Source organism: Bufo bufo, chromosome 7 (genome assembly GCF_905171765.1).
Source record: "Bufo bufo chromosome 7, aBufBuf1.1, whole genome shotgun sequence".
NCBI classification, from domain to species: Eukaryota; Metazoa; Chordata; class Amphibia; order Anura; family Bufonidae; genus Bufo; species Bufo bufo.
This window is the reverse complement of record NC_053395.1, coordinates 45853608-45875237: the sequence shown is the minus strand read 5'-3', so window position 1 is coordinate 45875237 and position 21630 is coordinate 45853608. Positions and strand designations below refer to the sequence as shown.

General features: G+C 42.4%; 1 protein-coding gene across 1 annotated transcript in view; it reads right to left on the bottom strand.

The window, feature by feature from the left end:
* Nucleotides 1–21630, bottom strand: part of VWA3A (von Willebrand factor A domain containing 3A) — a 166323-nt gene that overhangs the window by 130093 nt on the left and 14600 nt on the right. Inside the window, exons 4-8 of the mRNA XM_040441103.1 lie at nucleotides 13707–13831; nucleotides 11446–11523; nucleotides 6660–6714; nucleotides 2838–2936; nucleotides 2282–2388 (exon numbers count right to left, since the gene is read on the bottom strand). Of these exons, the coding sequence (XP_040297037.1) occupies nucleotides 2282–2388; nucleotides 2838–2936; nucleotides 6660–6714; nucleotides 11446–11523; nucleotides 13707–13831 (464 nt within the window). The remainder of the gene's footprint in view (nucleotides 1–2281; nucleotides 2389–2837; nucleotides 2937–6659; nucleotides 6715–11445; nucleotides 11524–13706; nucleotides 13832–21630) is intronic.

The window sequence follows — 21630 nt, the reverse complement described above, 5'->3', positions numbered from 1 at the left end:
CTTTCACCTATTATTACACTGTGAACTAACTATACAGACATGGAGAGCGGCGCCCGGGGATCTCACTGCACTTACTATTATCCCAGGGCGCCGCTCCGTTCTCCCGCTATGCCCTCCGGTATCTCCGCTCACTAAGTTATAGTAGGCGGAGATTCCAGTCACTAAGTTATGGTAGGCGGAGTCTGCCCTTGTTATTCTGTAGCGCTGGCCAATCGCAGCGCAGAGCTCACAGCCTGGGAGGTTATTTTCTCCCAGGCTGTGAGCTCTGCAATGCGATTGGCCAGCGCTACAGCAGCACAAGGGCAGACTCCACCTACCATAACTTTGTGACCGGAGATACCGGAGGGCATAGCGGGAGAATGGAGCGGCGCCCGGGGATAATAGTAAGTGCAGTGAGATCCCCGGGGCGCCGCTCTACATGGCTGTATAGTTAGTTCACAGTGTCATAATAGGTGAAAGGTCCTCTTTAAGCTTTTTATCACCCTTATGATACAATAATCAAGCTATTTAGGTAGAACATAAAATATATTTATTGGATACAACTTTAAAACACAAAAAAACTTTAATAAATTGTAAATATGCAAAACGCTGCAGTAAGTGGGAAAAAAGCAGTTTTCAACAAAAACGTCCTGAATAACATTTGTGGGGTGAGTCTATGAATTTTTTCTGAGAAATAGTATTGCCTCCAACAAACAAACTTCTACACCTAGACAGTTTTCATACATAAGGCCCTAGGTGTTTTACATCATACTGCTTCACAGTCTAGAAAGTGAAACTACTAGCAGTGCTAGATAACAAAGGCTTAGCAATGGCTTCTACATCTATTGTACTTTTTCACGTGTGTTTCTGTATTTCTGAATTTGAGATGTTAAAAAACAGTTTTCCCCCTTATATTCTATGCATAGCATATAGAAGCCATCAGGGCAGCTAACCTCTCCAAACATGAGCTCAGAGGAAAAGCAAACTAAAACATAAAGCATACAGAGAGAGCATGCACTGGACAATTGATTAAGGCCTCATGCACACGGCCGTTGTTTGGGTCCGCATCCGAGCCGCTGTTTTGGCGGCTTGGATGTGGACCTATTCACTTCAATGGGGCCGCAAAAGATGTGGACAGCACTCCGTGTGCTGTCCGCATCCGTTGCTCTGTTCCGTGGCCCCGCAAAAAAAATATAACATGTCCTATTCTTGTCCGCGCTTTGCGGACAAGATTAGGCATTTATATTGAAGGCTGTCCGTGCTGTTCCGCAAATTGCGGAACGCGCATGGACGCCATCCGTGTTTTGTGAATCCGCGATTTGCAGACCGCAAAACACACCACGGTCGTGTGCATGAGGCCTTATGCACAGTTTATTGAAATTTTTAGATTTACTAAGAAGTACTTGCCTTATGTCTCTTGCACACGAGATGATCTTATGAGTGCAGGACAATAGCCCCGCAGGCGGCCCGACGTGCACATCATCATTGTAATCTATGATGCTGTGTACTCCCATGCGCACGATCAATGCCGCTCCAGGACATATGGCCCGCAGTGAGAGACCTGCTGAACTGTCTAGACCAGGGATGCTCAACCTGCGGCCCTCCAGCTGTTGCAAAACTACAAATCCCAGCATGCCGTAGTAGCTGTAGGCTGACCACGCATGCTGGGAGTTGTAGTTTTGCAACAGCTGGAGGGCCGCGGGTTGAGCATCCCTGGTCTAGACTCTATAGTTCATGACTAAAGTAAAATCTACTGACCAATGTATTTAGAAAATGTCTTCTTTTAACCGTCCCTTTATGTTGAAAGCTAATCTTTTGTAACTAGTGAGAAAACCTCTTTAATCCTGTTTTCTCTAGCAGATCTGAGATGAGTGCAGACATTCCTTCCCAGTGCGTTTTCCTCCGATCTGTAGCGGAGGAGCTTCACTACTGAGCATCTACATAAAGGGCAGCAGACATTAATTTCAACTAAAAGCCTAGATCCTTAGATCAGAAATAGAACAGACATTTATTGGACATTTTATCATTTTCCCAAATTCTTATGAAAATATATTCAGCGCATACTGCATTGAACTAACTGTACCAATTTATTATATATTTTTGGAGTCAGAGTCGGTCTATTTTATAATGATTCCGACTCCACAGCCCTGAGGGAAATCTACTTACCGGTAGTTTAGATATGAGACTGCATTATTGTAAATTTTCAGTACAACCTTAGTAAATTTATTTTATCAGGCAGCAAGAAAAAAGTAATAAAAATTATGAATATCCTGAGAGGGACTGAAAATTAGAATATACTGACACACGAATGTTGACATCTTTTGGATATTCCCATGGACACGAGACATCAGTTCCAAACGACATCAGAAAAATCTTGTCTTTGTAGCACAGCTGCTCATCTACAAGGCACTAAATAATACGCAATGCATTACTTACACACAATTAAGAACAAGTTCACTGCAGAAATTGATGGAAATGTAATGGGGGTAATTTATCCAATTAGTGTAAAGTAGAACTGGCTTAGTTGCCCATAGCAACCAATTAGATTCCTCCTTTCATTTTTCACAGCTCCTTTGAAAAAGAAAGGTGGAATCGGATTGGTTGCTATGGGCAACTAAGCCAGTTCTACATTTTGAAATCTGAGTATAACCATATACAAAACTGAAGTCCAGTAAGAAATGCAACCATATATAGCGGTATGTTAACTCTTATAGTTCAGCTTGTGGTTTTTTTTATTCATATTTTCCAAATATTTTCAAGTCTGTGATACTATTAATATTTATGGTAATATCACAATCAAGTCAAATAATTTATTTTCCATATACACCAAAACAAGCCATTCATGTATAATTTATTACCAAAAGGCCTCTTAAGAAATCCATTCTCCTTGGACCGCAGTTTAAATGCGATGAATCGATCAGCAGACCTACATTTTTCCCCAGAACAAGTCCAAACATCTACAAAATAATGCAAAGATTTAGTAATATAACAAAACAACAGAACTAAAGTTTTACATACTGATCTTTCAATTTTACCCAATCTCCTTCCTAAATCACGTGTTTGCTTCGCCAATGGTTCACTCATTTGTGAGATCAGATAGGGATGGGTTTGACTATTACATGAAATCTGGCAGTCGCTGACTCGCTAAAGCAGCAAGCAGAGATGCTAAAGATGGCTGCCATAACCTCACTTCCAGCATTCCTGCGTCATGCATAATAAAAAAAAAAAGCCTTTTGCAGGCCATAGAAAGTTCAGTTTATACAAGCAAGGCAAAAGGGTACTCAGTATGAGCAGCCATTTTCAGTTACAGAATATACACTGGGAGGAAAGGGATACAAATGAGCTCTTAACAAGCTCTGCCTCTAATGCCACCAGATGTAAGGCAGCTATCCTATAAGTCAATGTTCAGCTCTTAAGATAAGCCTTGAGACATGACTTGGATATTAAATAAGCCAGCACCTCATCTGCAGACAGCTGTTTCGGGGTGATTGCCCCTCATCAGTGCAGAGCAGAGAGTACTGGCTTAACTGGGTGAGAGGCCTGTGAGCTTGTTAAGAGCTCATTTGCATCCCTTCCCTCCCAGAATTCCAGAGGAGCATGTATGGCCTATAAGTCTCCTCACACTAAGGTGCTCTCTCCCTAGGGAGAGTTAGTTCCCTCCTGACCCGGACACAGGCCTCTAACCCAGTTAAGCCAGTACTTTCTGCTCTGCACTGATGAGGGGCAATCACCCCGAAACAGCTGTCTGCAGATGAGGTGCTGGCTTATTTAATATCCAAGTCATGTCTCAAGGCTTATTTTAACCCCTTAAGGACTCAGCCCTATTTCACCTTAAGGACTTGGCCGTTTTTTGCAAATCTGACCAGTGTCACTTTATGTGGTGATAACTTTAAAACGCTTTTACTTATCCAGGCCATTCTGAGATTGTTTTTTCATCACATATTGTACTTCATAACACTGGTAAAATGGAGTAAAAAAAAATCATTTTTATTTATAAAAAAATACAAAATTTACCAAAAATTTACCAAAAATTAGCAAATTTCCAATTTTCAATTTCTCTACTTCTATGATACATAGTAATACCTCCAAAAATAGCTATTAGTTTACATTCCCCATATGTCTACTTCATGTTTGGATCATTTTGGGAATGCCATTTTATTTTTTGGGGACGTTACAAGGCTTAGAAGTTTAGATGCAAATCTTGAACATTTTCAGAAATTTTCAAAAACCGACTTTTTAGGGACCAGTTCAGGTCTGAAGTCACTTTGTGAGGCTTACATAATAGAAACCACCCAAAAGTCATCCCATTCTAGAAACTACACCCCTCAAGGTATTCAAAAAAGATTTTACAAACATTATTAACCCTTTAGGTGTTCCCCAAGAGTTGATGGCAAAAGGAGATGAAATTTCAGAATTTCAATTTTTTGCCAAATTTTCCATTTTAATCCATTTTTTCCACTAACAAAGCAAGGGTTAACAGCCAAACAAAACTTATATTTATTGCCCTGACTCTGTGGTTTACAGAACACCCGATATGTGGTCGTACACCACTGTACGGCCCCACGTCAGGGCGTAGAGGGATAGGAACGCCGTGTGGTTTTTGGAAGGCAGATTTCGCTGGACTGGTTTATTTACACCATGTCCCATTTGAAGCCCCCTGATACACCCCTAGAGTAGAAACTCCAAAAACGTGACCCCATTTTGGAAACTACGGGATAAGGTGGCAGTTTTTTTGGTACTATTTTAGGGTACATATGATTTTTGGTTGCTCTATATTACACTTTTTGTGAAGCAAAGTAACAAAAAATAGAAATTCTGAAATTTCATCTCCATTTGCCATTGACTCTTGTAAAACACTTAAAGGGTTAACAAAGTTTGTAAAATCAGTTTTGAATACCTTGAGGGGTGTAGTTTCTTAAATGGGGTCACTTTTTGGAGTTTCTACTCTAGCGGTGCATCAGGGGGGGCTTCAAATGGGACATGGTGTCAAAAAACAAGTCCAGCAAAAACTGCCTTCTAAAATCCATATGACATTCCTTTCCTTCTGCGCCCTGCCGTTTGCCCGTACAGAGGTTTACGACCACATATGGGGTCTTTCTGTAAACTAAAGAATCAGGGCAATAAATATTGAGCTTTGTTTGGCTGTTAACCCTTGCTTTGTTACGGGGAAAAATTTATTAAAATGGAAAATTTGCCAAAATATACCTGTTTTGGCACTGTTTTTATTTTTTATTATTTACAACGTTCATCTGACAGATTACAACATGTGCTATTGTTATAGAGCAGGTTGTTACGGACGCAGGGATACCTAATATGTTTACTTTTTTACATTTATTTAAGTTTTACACAATGATATCATTTTTGAAACCACAAAAAAAAAATTTTGTGTCTCCATAGTCTGAGAGCCATAGTTTTTTTTTATTTTTTGGGCCATTGTCTCATGTAGGGGCCCATTTTTTGCGGCATGAGACGACGGTTTGATTGGTACTATTTTGGCGTACATACGACTTTTTTGATCACTTTTATTACCTTTTTTTGGGAAGTAAGGTAAGCAAAATTTCAATTTCATCATAGTTTTAATTTTTTATTATTTATGGCATTCACCGTGCGGGGAATGTAACATGACCGTTTTATAGATCGGGTCGTTAAGGACGCGGTGATATATAACATGTGTAGGGAATTATTATTTTTTTCAATCAGGGATAAATGTGTTTTTTTTTATTTATTTTTTACCCAGACCCACTTGGTTCTTGAAGATCCAGTGGGTCTGATGTCTGTATAATACAGTACAGTACACTATATAGTGTACTGTACTGTATTTCACCCCACACTTTGTCTGAACAGATCTCTGCCTTTAGCACAGATCTGTTCAGCACCATGGACAGCAGGATGCACTTTGATGTTTCTGATCCCTGCGGTCACCGACAGCATCAGAAACTTGCATAAGTGCTACAAACCGCAGGTCTGAATTGACCTGTGGTTTGTAGCGATCGGCAATGCGGGGGGGGGGGTCACAGGACCCCCCTAGGCATTGTCACAGGGTGCCTGCTGAATGATTTCAACAGGCACCCTGTTCCAATCACTGCCGGCCGTGCGGCAGTGATCAAAACTACACAGGTCGTACCGGTACGTCCTAGGTCCTTAAGGACTCGGCAAACATGGCGTACCGGTACGTCGTAAGTCCTTAAGGGGTTAAGAGCTAAACATTGACTTATAGGATAGCTGCCTTACATCTGGTGGCATTAGAGGAAGAGCTTGTTAAGAGCTCATTTGCATCCCTTCCCTCCCAGAATTCCAGAGGAGCATGTATGGCCTATAAGTCTCCTCACACTGATTAAGGTGCTCTCTCTCTAAGGAGAAGTCCACACAAGTCCAACAGATCTCCAACTAGCCCTGAAGATAAAAGGTCTGATAATGAAGTACTGGGAAAGGGGCTTGGGGTTTTTTAAACTATGGTGAGTAAGAGGATAATGTGTGAATTGTGGGATTGGAAAAAGGTGGGTGTACAAGACCGTGCCAGATGGGATACAAGCACTGAACAGAAAAGGTTGTATATAGTGAATAAGAACTATGCGCCATTTGTTGCTTTGTGGCCACAAAGTATTAAGCACATAGTTGCCGTTGGACTATGGTTGACACTGGTCTCTGTTGAAGCTGGAGGGTGAATACTTGTGCATTACCTTCCTGCTGCCTTCCATTAACCAGTGAATTCGTCTATGGAAGTAATCGATTGCCCTAAAACACAAAGACAATAAAACATCCGTTTATGTTAACAATATAAACAGAGCAAAATTAATAATGAACAAAGTGGCGATTTCAGAAATTGTGCACATTGCACTTTGGCTATACACCAGAGGTATAAATTGGGAGTATGCTCTGACATGTACCTCTGATGTATGCCACTGTAAAGCCATAGTGGAATACATTGGCCACAATGGAAAAAAGTAAATTACACGTTATACTGTACTTTTATTTTTGGGATGAGCCACTGTTTAGGAAAGCACAGACTACTGCACTTTCCTAATCAGTAAAATAAAAAAAGGTACCTCTCCAATGCTTTCCCAGCACATATGTATGCAATATGAACACAGTCTATATAGGGTGTGCAAAAAATATAATCATGTCTGCACCATTAAGATCTCCGTGGTACAAATATTACCTTGGAAAGTGATACAATGAGCATTAGGAGCAAAGTATCCTGTGTATACCAATAATGTTAGATTACATAGGACATTGGTTATGAGGCCAATGATGATTTTAAGGGTATGGCTGGCAGAATGCAGGCAGAAACTCTAACCTGTGGCAGCCGGATGAGCAGAATCATGGCTGCTGGGGGTGGGCATGGCTTAGTGTGTACAGCGACCCACTCTTTCTGGCTGTACTGTATTGCATGAATTCTGTTTACAGCAGTAAGACGCTTTAAAGGAAATGTGTCACCAACAATATTATCTGCCAGTTAGAATCAGATAGAAGCACAAATAATTTTTTCTAATCCGTTTTTATTTTCTGATTGTAGATTTTTTATTCTATTTCCTGAACATGATTATGGAGACGGCCATCTTGCCTGAGCTGTTCTTAACAGCATTTAGAAAGCATTTAGGGCTCTTTCACTCGAGCGGATGCCGTGCGGGTAATCTGCTGCGTGAAAGAGTACCAAGCCCCGTTCCGGACAGCAGAGACACGGAGCATTAACATGACTGATAATGCTCCGTGCCTCTCTGTGACCTTTTTACTATAAAATCACGGTGACAACTTTATCTCACTGTCATTTTGTAGTAAAAAGATCACGGAGGATTATCAGTCATGTTAATGCTCCGTGTCTCTGCTGTCGGGAACAGGGCTTGGCTCTCTTTCACGCAGCGGATTACCCGCACGGGATCCGCTCGTGTGAAAGAGAGCTAAGAAAATTGCTTTGCGGCAGCCCCATGGGTCAGGAAGGGACCCCACTGACTTCTATGGGAGAGTTTTCTAGGCATTCTCTGTGCAGAGGTCATTGTACAAGGAAAAAATACATAAGCTCTGACAACCACCTATTGTGAATGGAGGATCGTGTCTTATCTATACACAGAGGTGATATCATTACAGGCAGGATTAGAATGAGTTACCTGCAGTAAAGTGATCTGTACAAACCAAGACGTGGCCCCTATTATTAGGCTTAGTGGCCAGTGCAAAAACTGCAGGATTTTTATATTTTTTATCTAAATATATGGAATACGTGGAAAATTAAAAACATCATCAAAAATTCTTTCAAAATATGTTAAACATAAAAAAGTGATTTAAACAGCAGGTCATTTTCTGATGATACATTCCCTTTAAATCTGCCACTGCTTGAAGCAGAGATAACATAACACAGGGGTTTACACAACATTTTGGATTGTAGCACTTCTGATAAGCGGATTAATAATGTCTAAGAGTGAGACAAGAGGCTAAATTAAAGGGACTCTTGTCGCCTTGGGCCGGTGCTATTAACGACACTGATGCGTGATTGGCATAGCTGGCACTAAGCTCAGGTCAGTAATTTGTGACCCGTTTCCCCACTGTGTGCCTGCAAATCAGCCACGTAATGCATTGAAAGGACTCCTAAGCACACATACATACTGGATTACATGGCCAGATTGTGGTAAGTATAGAAATACAAATTACTCACCTGCATGCATTAGTGTAATTAAAGGGAATGTGTCACCAAAATGTTTTCCTGCCAGTTAAATCCAGATAGCAAAACCCATCCTTTTGTTCTAATCTGTTTTTATTTTGTGATCCCAGATTTTTTTTAATTCTGTTTCCTTAACATGATTATAGGGGCGGCCATCTTGCTTGAACTGTTGTTAACAACATTTTAAGAATTGCTTTACGGCAGCAGCCACATGGTCCATGGATACAACGGACAGGAGCTGACTTCATTGACTTCTATGGGAGAGTTTTCTAGGCGTGCTCTGGGGCCTGTGGAGAGGCCATTGTACAAGCAAGGAGTATAGATAAGCTTTGACAATCACCTAATGTGAATGGGGGATCCTGTGCTATCATACACAGAGGTGAAATATACTATACTAATGCTGCCTGTAATGATAAGGGGATAACTGCAGTAAGGTGATCTGTACATACCAAGAAGTGGCGCCTATTATTAGGCTTAAAGGCCAGTAAGAAAACTGCAGGATCTTATGGTTTTTGTTTAAATATAGATTCTGACATGGAAAATTAAAAATAACATCACCAAACATTCTTTAAACATGGTGTTTAAACAATAGGTAATTTTCTGATATCACATTCCCTTTAATGTGGCTTGTCCAAGCTGATAAGAGTTCCTTTAAATCAGGGGTGCACAACCTTTTCTGGTTGGGGGGCCACATGTTCAGCCTGAATCAATTCCAAGGGCCAAAAATAAAGCTTAAAGGGGTATTACCAACTGAAATTCTGTATTTCTGGCATATTGAACATACAGTATATATCATTAATGTCTAGTTACACTTCCAGGACTCCCATCTAATGGGAGAATACATGAAAGATACATGTGAGCATTCACAAGACATAGGCATACATGTCTTTTACCAGACAGAATGGTATCGAGGGCCGCATGTGGCCCCCGGGCCGCAGGTTGTGCACCCCTGCTTTAGATGTAAGACCTTTATGCACAATGGTATACACACATGGCTGTAATCTACACTGAACAAAAATATAAACGCAACACTTTCGGTTTTGCTCCCCTTTTACATGAGCTGAACTCAAAGATCTGAAACATTTTCTACATACACAAAAGACCCATTACTCTCAAATATTGTTCACAAATCTGTCTAAATCTGTGTTAGTGAGCGCTTCTCCTTTGCCGAGATAATCCATCCCACCTCACAGGTGTGGCATATCAAGGTGCTGATTAGACAGCATGAATATTGCACAGGTGTGCCTTAGACTGCCCACAATAAAAGGCCACTCTGAAATGTGCAGTTTGATCACACAGCACAATGCCACAGATGTCGCAACGTTTGGGAGCGTGCAATTGGCATGCTGACTGCAGGAATGTCTACCAGAGCTGTTGCCCGTGCAATGAGTATTCATTTCTCTACCATAAGCCGTCTGCAAAGGTGTTTCAGAGAATTTGGCAGTACATCCAACTGGCCTCACAACCATATACCACGTGTAACCACACCAGCCCAGGACCTCCACATCCAGCATGTTCACCTCCATGATCGTCTGAGACCAGCCACCCGGACAGCTGCAGCAACAATCGGTTTGCATAACCAAAGAATTTCTGCACAAACTGTCAGAAACCGTCTCAGGGAAGCTCATCGGCATGCTCGTCGTCCTCATCGGGGTCTGGACCTGACTGCAGTTCGTCATAACCGACTTGAGTGGGCAAATGCTCACATTCGATGGCATCTGGCACGTTGGAGAGGCATTCTGTTCACGGATGAGTCCCGGTTTTCAATGTTCAGGGCAGATGGCAGACAGCGTGTGTGGCATTGTGTGGGTGAGTGGTTTGCTGACGTCAACATTGTGGATCGAGTGGCCCATGGTGGCGGTGGGGTTATGGTATGGGCAGGCGTATGTTATGGACAACGAACACAGGTGCATTTTATTGATGGCATTTTTAATGCACAGAGATACCGTGACGAGATCCTGAGGCCCATTGTTGTGCCATTCAACCACGACCATCACCTCATGTTGCAGCATGATAATGCACGACCCCATATTGCAAGGATCTGTACACAATTTCTGGAAGCTGAAAACATCCCAGTTCTTGCATGGCCAGCACACTCACCGGACATGTCACCCATTGAGCATGTTTGGTATGCTCTGGATCGGCGTATACAACAGCGTGTTCCAGTTCCTGCCAATATTCTGCCACTTCGCACAGCTATTGAAGAGGAGAGGACCAACACTCCACAGGCCACAATCAACAACCTGATCAACTCTATGCGACGGAGGTGTGTCGCACTGTGTGAGGCAAATGGCGGCCACACCAGATACTGACTGGCTTTCTGCCCCCCCCCCCCCCCTTCCCTTCAGTAAGGCAAATTGGTGCACATTTCAGAGTGGACTTTTATTGTGGGCAGCCTAAGGCACACCTGTGCAATATTCATGCTGTCTAATCAGCACCTTGATATGCCACACCTGTGAGGTGGGATGGATTATCTCGGCAAAGGAGAATCGCTCACGAACACAGATTTAGACAGATTTGTGAACAATATTTGAGAGTAATAGGTCTTTTGTGTATGTAGAAAATGTTTCAGATCTTTGACTTCAGCTCATGCATAATGGGAGCAAAACCGAAAGTGTTGCGTTTATATTTTTGTTCAGTGTATTTGTAGGCTTGCATCACATTAATTATCTCAGTGCCAAGATACAAACAATAACCACAAAAGAAAACCTCATAGGCTGAGCTTAAAAGTGAGGATTACTGTCAAACATCTTTTTTTTGCATCGATAGAAATTTTGCAACCTTCAATAAAATGTTCACAGTTTTCAACTTACTCCTGAATTTTCAATTCAAATTCATTTACGGTCTCTGCAGTTAGTTCAATTTGCTTGGCTGCATTTCTTGATGGTTTCCTTTAGATAAAAATAAATTAGTGATATCTATGTATAAAACAGAGCACATTATTCTGTTTAGGGCTGTTTAGCCACTACATGTTTAGGGCTCATGCACACGAATGTATTTTCTTTCCATGTCTGTTCCGTTTTGCTTTTTTGCGGACCGTATGCGGAACCATTCGTTTCAATGGGTCCGCAAAAAAAAGGAAGGTACTCCTTGTGCATTCCGTATGTCCTTATTTCCGTTCCGCCAAAAAATAGAACACGTCTTATTATTGTCCACATTACGGACAAAGATAGTACTGTTCTATTAGGGGCCAGCTGTTCTGTTCTGCAAAATACGGAATGCAGACGGACGTCATCTGTATTTTTTTGCGGTTCCGTTTTTTGCGGACCGCAAAATACATACGGTCGTGTGCATGAGCCATAAATCTATAACACAAAAATGAATGCTAATAAAATCTAATGCAAAACAATGTGTGGCAATTGTGAATCCTGATACGGTGCTATTTCCGTGAAAAGAAACATGAAAGTTATAGGCGGCATCCCTTTTTTGGGGGTATTTTTCATGAATGCCAATATTACAACAACATGGTCTTTAGATATGTGAGAGCTTGCATTCCTTATTATCCAAAAACTTCAGGATCATAAGATGCCACAGTCCTAGAGAAAAGTCTCATGGACATGACTGTGAGCATTTTGGCCTGTAATGACATGTGTAATACTAAACAGTACCTTGCAATGTATTCTGGGCAAAACTGTTTAGTCTTGGGTGAGTGTATATCCCCCAAGTAGAATGTGGTCTGAAGTACGGTATCTGAGGGAGCATGCTTTAATTTATTTTATGTAGATTTTTGCATGAATGCCACCATTCAAATGTATTATCAACTTATTCGAGATCTGTTTGATATGACTACATTTGCATACAGCAATTCATAGGTTGTCTGTGTCAATAATTTATATGTGAATGGGTATCAGATTTTTATCTGTCCTACATAATGATGAGCAAGCGGCGACAGTAAAGCCCATTTGCCAACATGCAGTTTTATCACAAATCACCACGCTTTTCAAACTAGTTATTAACAGCCATTGTTAACCTCTGCTTAACTGCAAAACCATGTGCCCACTAACAATCAATCTGAAAAGCCGACCGGTTTACACAGGCCGATGGAACAGCCGATTGTCGGAAGGGAGAGTTCCTTCCCGACAGTCGGCTGCTGCATTTACAGCAATCTCCTTCACAGCTATAGCGATCCCTCGTCCATATACAGAATCATTGTTTCTGGTCGGCAGATCACTGTTTAGATTGCACGATCTGCTGCCCAGGAACGATGATTGGCGTGCCTGCACAAATGGCAGGATCACCCGATGAACAAGCGTTTTGTTTGTTCATCAGCTGATCGGTGGCACATTTAGATGGCCAGATTATCAGGAATGAGCGTTCACAGGAGCGGTCGTTCCCGATAATCTGTACAATTATTGGTACATGAAAATCCACCTTAAAGGGAACCTGTCATATGGATATTTGATTATAATCTAACTAATTATATACAATCATTAACTACTAAAAAGTACCTTAGATGTATTCACTTACTGGTGTGACAGATGGTTAGCTCATAATATACACACAAAGATGCCACATGCTAATGAGCTGATTTGAGTCCGGCGTGATGTCATTGAGTCCAGCGTATATTTAATTACCACTACCCTGCCCACCTGCTGCTGGTTCATATGGAAACAAACTGTCATTCAGCAGCAGGTGGGCGGGGAGAGTCAGGAGCTCATGAATATTCATGACTCATCATTATCAGCTGGAGCTTTTCAATTCAAGATGTTGGCAGATTGACTCGGTCAATTAAAGAAAGTGACCCAGCATTTTGCTAAGAGAATCAGTCACTTATTTATGTTGCCCTTAGTTAGGACACCATAAAACTGGTGACAGGTTCCCTTTAACTGTGGGAAAATGTTCCTAATCTACTCACTATTGTGTAAACAGTAATCAGACTGGAAACCCTGTTATAGGGAAAAGCAGGGTTTCATATTGTTATATATATATATATATACACATATGTATTCAATACTTTGGAAATGTAATAATATTACTAAACAGAAACACACTTCCCATTCCTAAAAAAATATTTCAGTAATTGATTTTCTGGCTGTCCATCTAATTGGGTTAAGATTTACATTCTATAACTCACATGACAATGCTCCCCAGGTTTAGTAGATCTTGGATGGTGAGATGCCTGGAGTCTATACCATGATAGAGAAGCCATTCTTCAGAACACTGTGTATCATTCAGACCATTCTCTGCCGCTGTCAGTCTCTGCAGAAAGAGCAAGTGAGCAATCAAAGAAGAAAAACTAATGTTGGCCATAGGTCGTAGTAGGCTCGCTGAACGCAGCCATACATATTTTAGACCATACTGTCGTTTACATTCCTTCAAATTCACCATACATGTTCAATGACCCTGGGTGAAGGATCGCTTTGGGATCATTCTTCCAATGAATGACTATTATGGTTAAAACCAACATATTTATCAACTTTTGTCTGATGTGCATAGCCCCCATAAGTCCTACACCTTTAAATGAAACATTGTAAAAAAAATAAAAAAAAAGATATCAGTTGGGGGCCGAGTTTTGGACCCCACCTATCAGATATTGATGACCTATCCTGAGGAAAGGCTGTCAATATAAAATAAAAATAAAATGTTTATTAAAAGCTTTTCGCACAAATGTAATTTGTGGAGTAAACCCATATAAAGTGTTTGTGCGCAGAGCCATGTCTGTGTAAGGGGCCGTATAGACAAGCCTGTTACATACTGTACAAGTCAATGCAAGCAGGCTCATCCTTACAGCTGCTTAAGTTAATCCCTTTAATTAAAATAAAGTTATTATATCGGCATATATAAAGTATATTATACTGTATGTATAAATACATAATATACTGTATATACTATAAGCTATACTACTGTTATATCCCTAGGTGGCGCCATCCTCTTTATTTGTGCCAGAGCACCTGTTTTTCATTCACAGCAGTTGGTGGGGTTCGTATGTCACGCCTCTGTGATATTTGATGCAAAAATATCAAGGAAAGCAAATAATTTTTCATATAACCTTCAAATGTACCTTCCTGGTTAGAAATGGCACTGTGGACCATGGAAAGCGTTAGTTTCATTTTGAAGGCATATAGAGTCAAGCAGGACAAAGCCCTGTTGGTTTCCAGAATCTGAGGGTAAAAATACACTTGTCATATAGGACAGAATGTTTTTACCCTCAGATTCTGGAAAAACAGCAATACCGAGCTTTGTCCCACTCACTGAGATCAGAAGATAATAGTTATCAGTAGTTGTCGTACTGAATGATCAGTGCTGGAATCTCAATCAGCACAATAAACAGCTAAAATCTCTATAAAAAAAAAATGAATTACATTATCTTAAAGATGTACAAAAAAAAGGGGGGTTGTCCAACAAGAAATATTCTAGTTTTCCAATCAGCACCTGGATCTGAATACTTTTGTAATTGTATGTAACTAAAAAATTTGTATAGCCATTCAGCTATTTAATAAAATTTATCTGTATAGCGCCACCTGCTGTTTGTTTGTTTTTTTATTTCTTTGTCCGGCTCACTGAGAAGGCCGCACATGCTCAGTTTCATCCTTCAACAGCCTCCTGAGCAGTGATAGGGAGAGCATGAACACGCCCCCTGAGCTGTGATAGGGAGAGAGCTGCAGCAGAATGGACACGCCCTCTGAGCTGCAGCAGAAAACAATAATTACTCCTACCGGTAATTGTTTTTCTTGAAACCCATGACAGCACCCATGCGGCTAGGACCTCCCATCCCGGACAGGAAACCTGAAGAGATAAAAGGGTTCACACCCCCACCACACCTCAGTGATTCTAATAAACAGACCTCCGGAGGCGTGCCAACCACCAAGAAAAAGAAGGTTGAAGACAGAAACCAACCCACAAAGTGGCAAAGAAGAGAACCAATCTGGTAAGTTATATCCCTTCTAATACTTTCTGCAGCTACTGCATATATATATATATTCAAGAAAAACAATTACCGGTAAGAGTAATTATTGTTTTCCCCTCACCCATGATGGCACCCATGCGAGAATAAACTATAAGATAAATAATTTAGGGAGGGACTAGCCCTTTTCTCCCAAAGGCTGCATCTGAGTCAAGATGCAGTCTGTAATGTTAAAAAAGGTATGGGGAGAGCTCCAAGTAGCAGCTCTGCATATCTGGGCCAGAGACGCATCCGCTTTCTCCGCCCAAGAGGCCGCCACAGAACTGGTGGAATGAGCCCCGAACCCCGAAGGGGGAGTTAGGCTACGGGAAGAATAAGCCAGAGAAATAGAAGTCTTAACCCATCTAGCTATAACACTAGTAAAGGCTTTGCGACCTCTAGCTCTACCCAAAAACTGAATAAGGAGATTCTCGTCTATTTTCCAAGATGATGTGGAGTCTAGGTAAAAAATTAAAGGGTTTCTATCACTTCGTTTCACCTATTTAGCTTTCAGACACTAGCGATCCGCTAGTGTCTGCTTTATCTAACCATCCTAATATAACTGTTTATTGGGCAGCCGTTTAGCTAAAAAAATAACTTATATAGATATGCAAATGAGCCTCTAGGTGCTATGGGGGCGTGATTAGCACCTAGAGGCTCCGTCTACCTTAACAAACTGCCGCCGCCCAGCGCGTCCCTCCAGCCCGCCCATCTCCTCCGGAATGCGATGCTCCTCGTATTCGGCGCATGCGCAGTGAATGTCTGATCGCTTCCCTGCTCAGACATCTCCACTGCGCCTGCGCCGATGACGTCATAGTGCTCCGAGGAACAGGCGCAGTGGAGATGTCTGAGCAGGGAAGCGATCAGACATTCACTGCGCATGCGCCGAATACGAGGAGCATCGCATTCCGGAGGAGATGGGCGGGCTGGAGGGACGCGCTGGGCGGCGGCAGTTTGTTAAGGTAGACGGAGCCTCTAGGTGCTAATCACACCCCCATAGCACCTAGAGGCTCATTTGCATATCTATATAAGTTATTTTTTAAGCTAAACGGCTGCCCAATAAACAGTTATATTAGGATGGTTAGATAAAGCAGACACTAGCGGATCGCTAGTGTCTGAAAGCTAAATAGGTGAAACGAAGTGATAGAAACCCTTTAAACACCTTCTGACGTCAAGGCAATGGAATTTTTCTTCCAACAGACTAGTTGGATTTGGACAGAAGGAGGGTAGAATCACATCCTGACTTCTATGAAAATCTGAGACCACCTTAGGCTGAAAGGATGGAAGTGGTCTAATAATCAACCTTGTCTTCTAAAATGGCAGTATAGGGAGGGAAAGCAGAGAAAGCCTGAATTTCTGAAACCCGTCTAGCAGATGCTAAAAGGAAGGCCATTTTGAAAGTAAGCATTTTAATAGAAATCTCAGTTAACGGTTTAAATGGCTTTTGAGATAGGGCCGAAAGGACAGCATTTAAATCCCAGGGGGGAGACAAGGCTCTTAAAGAAGGGTGCATTGTTGATGCTGCCGACAAGAATCTTTTAATCCATGGGTGATCTGCTAATCTGGAATCAAAGAAATAACTCAAAGCAGCTACCTGGACTTATAATGTAGATGCTTTAAGATTTCTGTCTAGCCCTGCTTGCAAAAACTCTAGGGAGACTTACAGGGATCTGGGCTATGTCCTAAGAAGGCTGAAAAAACATTTCAAACTTTGTTATATTTTATTGAGGTAACCACCTTCCTACTCTTCAGCATAGTGGAAACTACATTGGTGGATAATCCCCTTCTAGACCAAAACTTTCCTTTCAAAATCCATCCTTAGCAGACTGGAGTACCAGGACCTCTTTGGCCACATTGGAGCTATCAGGATAACCGAGGCCCCCTCTCTTTCTATTTTCTTCAATACCTGGGAAATAAGGCAAAATGGAGGGAAGGCATACCCTAATTCCTGGCTCCAGTCCTGTGCTAACCCGTCTATTGCTAACGGGCTGTCCAAATAGTTGAGGGAGAAGAACCTCTCTACTTTTCTGTTGGCTCTTGAGGCAAAAAGGTCCACTGTGGGAAGACCGTACCCCTGGACTATTTGCAAAAAAATGTCTTTGTTTAGACACCATTCCCCTTTTTTTACGTGGACTCAACTTAGGAAGTCTGCTATGACGTTCTCCTTCCCCTTCAGATGCACTGCTGACACAAAAAGCCTTCTCTCCTCCGCTATATAAAAGATTTTCTGGCATAGAAGTAAAATGAGGGGGGACTCTCGTTCCCCCTTGACGGTTTATGTAGGCCACTGCTGTAGAATTGTCGGAATAAAAGACAATCTTCCCGTGTTTTACCTCAGGTATAGCCAACTTCAGTGCCATCTCTACTGCCTTTAAGTCCTTAAAATTGGAGGATGCTTTCCTCCTGTTCAAGTCCCATCTCCCCTGCCAGCACCTGTTCTGGGAGTGGGCCCCCCAACCCTAAGGGCTGGCGTCTGTGGTAATTATAGCTGGGTCCAGAAACTTCCATGGAACCCCTGCGGACAGATTCTCCGGAACTGTCCACCACAACAAGGAGAGTCTTGTCTTTGAAAAAAGGTGGAAACTCTGATCCAAGGAATAAGGGGAGCCGTCCCATGATTTTAGAATGTTTGCCTGAAGCTCTCTGGAGTGGATCTGTGCATAAGGTACTGCTGGAATTGCTGATGTCATCTGCCCGAGTGCCGCCATTGCTTCCCTGAAAGTACACTGGTAAGAAAGGAAGACTGACCATACTTGCTCCCTGATCGACTCTTTCCTTGGAAGCGGAAGAAAACTTCTTTGCAGACGGGAGTCCAGCTGAATTTCTAAGAAAATGCAAACCTGAGAAGGAATTGGGTATGATTTTTCCCAGTTTATTTTCCATCCTAGATTTTTCAAAGTGGAGCAGAGGAATTTTATATCTTTTTTTTTTAGTTTCTCTTTTGACTGAGAGACTATTAGAAAATCGTCCAGATAGGGCACTAGCGTAATTCCAGACAGTCTTACAAAGGCCGCTATTTCTGCCACTACTTTGGTAAAGACTCTGGGAGCCTGAGAAACCCCGAAGGGCAGTGCTCTGTATTGGAGATGCAGTAACTCTCCCCTGACCCAGACTGCTGTTCTTAAAAACTTTTGGGAGGAAGCATGGATTGGAACATGGTAATATGCATCCTCCAGATCCAAGCTTGCCATCCAGCAATCCTGGAAGAGGAGATCCACAGTTGATTTTATCGTCTCCATACGATTTTTTTTGTAGATGTTGAGGAAGGGTTGAGACGCATGCATATATATATCCATACATGCATGCAAACACATGCATGCATGTATGATATATATGCATGCACGGACTGCCACATCATAGGATGATGTGCGCAGATGTGCCCAGTATCTGCGCACATCTGGCCTTGGTGGCTCATTGTGGCCCCTGTGGGAAATATGTGGTCCCTGGAAGCTGTGCCCCCTTATAATCCCCCTTATAATATATCTATGCCCCTTATAGATATCCCCCCCCATATCCATAGGCCCCAATACCTGAAACCAGGCGCATCAGTGTGAATGTGCCCCAAGCATTCACACTGATGCAATCTGGTTGATTGCATCAGAATGACCGGATAAAGGTCCGGTCATCCTGATGACTACAAAGAACTCAGATTCAACAGAATCTGAGTCCTTTGTTTTAATTATCTCCAGCGCTGCTGGAGATAATTATACATGATAGAAGGAAGGGAGAAACCTCCCCTCCCTCTATTATGTGCATTCCGGCAGCGCGATTACCATTGCGCTGCCCGGAATGCAAAGTGCTACAGGCGGGAGATCAAAGGCTTCTCCCGCCTGTTAGTAAGTGGCGCGTCGGGGCAGCGCTCTTTCGGAGGCGCGCGGGCTGGCGCAGGGACGTCATCTCACTGCGCCAGCCCACGTGTCACGGATGGTGGCGCACGCCCGCGCGCCACGGTGTGTCGGCAGTGCGGGCAGCCGGATATAAATATCCGGCGGCCCCTGCACTGAAGGAGAGAAGCCGAGCCGCCCCCCCTGAAGAGGATCCCCCTGTACTACGAGCACCCCCTAGACGAACGAGCAACTAAGCGCTGAGAATTCCTCCCTTATTAACCCCTACACCCCTGACCTACCGCTATCCCACCAACGTTTTCCCCTGCCTGATTAACCCCTACCACTATCCCACCAACGATTTCCCCCTGATTAACCCTTACCTACCCTGTCCCACCAACTATACCCATACCCACTATAACCCCTTGCCCATTACCACTCACCCTCACCACCATGACTCTTCCTGATCCTAACCCCCACTATCCACCCCTATTCCATCATACACTTGCAAGGTATTAACCCTTGCATTGACCAATCCCCAACCCAAGTCCTGCAGGAGCATCCTTGCTCCCCATTCCCCCAGACTGTGTCTGTGGCCTGCATTCACCCCTGCAGTGCCAACGTTAACCCTCGTGGTTCCCTTAGGGATAGGATTAGTACCAGGTGGGGTGGGCTGTTAATATCTGTGTGTGTGAACTGTATAGTTAGTTTGTGGGTGGAATTTGGGAACCGTGTAGTGTAGTTTAGTGCTGTATTTATAATACTGTATTGTTAGTGTATTGCGTGTGTAGTGTATTGTTGGTATTAATAAATACTGTGTTTTATTTGTAACTATCTGTAACGTGTGGTTATTAGCGATAGTTAGTTTAGTAAGGCGCATGCAGCTAGTTTAGTGGTTAGTGTAAGGCAAAGTATAGTGAAAGTATATAATTATTATTATTATAAAGGTATAAATAGGCGGAGTCATCGATAGACGGCTCCTCCTATTTATGAATATTAATTATTGATATTCGCATAAATATTGGTGATTAATATTCCCCCTTTACAGTAGACCAGAGATTTGTTAAATTTTTTTAGGTTTAAAATCACTCTCTGTTTCGGAAACGGACAAACTAAAACTTCTAATTCTAAAGCGTTTGTTCTTTCCAGATTTTTGGGACACGCTGTCTGGGCAAAAAAATCTGGTGGATGAGAAAGAAATTCCAGCCGAAATCCGTTTTCTATTACACTTAGGATCCATTTGTTCTGAGAAACCCCCACCTGAGATCTGGCATCATTGATTTTGTCCTTTGGTCTATTGTCCTGGGGCTTGAAAAAAAAAAAAAAAGATCTTTTAGGAAATTTTTCCCTGTCTCTCCTGTCACTCTGCCTACCCCTTTTTTTTAAAACTGGCCTGGTATTTACGAAAAAAGGAAGTTTTCTGAGGAACCGGGAAACCCCTCTTTTTATCTGAGGCCCTCTCTAGGATGTCATCAAGCGAGGAACCAAACAGCCTAGAACCCTCACATGGAACAGAGCAGAGTCTAGACATGGAACCCTGGTCCCCCTTCCACGATTTAAGCCAGATAGCCCGTCTAGCAATGTTAGACATGGCAGCTGCTCTGGCAGAAAAACGGGTCGCATCAGTTGAAGCGTCCGCCAGGAAATCTGCGGCTTTAGCAAAAGTAGGGAGGGAAGATAGTAATTCTTCTCTAGGTACTTTCTCCTTAATATGAACTTCCAGTTGATCTAACTAAAGCCTTAAGGACCTGGAAACCCAAGAGGCGGCAATGGCCGGCCTTAGACTTGTTGAAGCAGACTCCCAAGCCAGTCTAAGATAAACGTCTGCCTTTTTATCTAGAGGATCTCCTAAGCAGCCTAAATCAGCGAAAGGTAGAGCCGATTTTTTTGGGCTATTTTAGCTATCGGGGCATCTACCATGGGGGCTCTGTCCCAAATATATTTTCTTTTTACAGAATTAGGAATGAAAAATTTTCTATCAGGATTTTTCTATTCTTTTCTGATAAGGGCTTCCATATTTTTGTGAACAGGGAAAACTCTACGGCTTTTAGGGCCGAGCCCCTCAAAAACCTGGTCAGCAACAGATTTAGGTTGTTTTACATCCTCTAATTGCATGGTGGCTTTAACGGCTTTAAGTAAAGGCTCAGTATCTTCCGGTGGAAAAAGAGCCCTCCCTGCTGAATCCTCATCTGAAGAGAAGAAATCATCCGATAAGGCCTGGCCAGATTCTCTATCCTCGTCCTCCCCAGAAAAATCTGAATCAGAGTCCTTATTATAGGTGGACCTTTCAG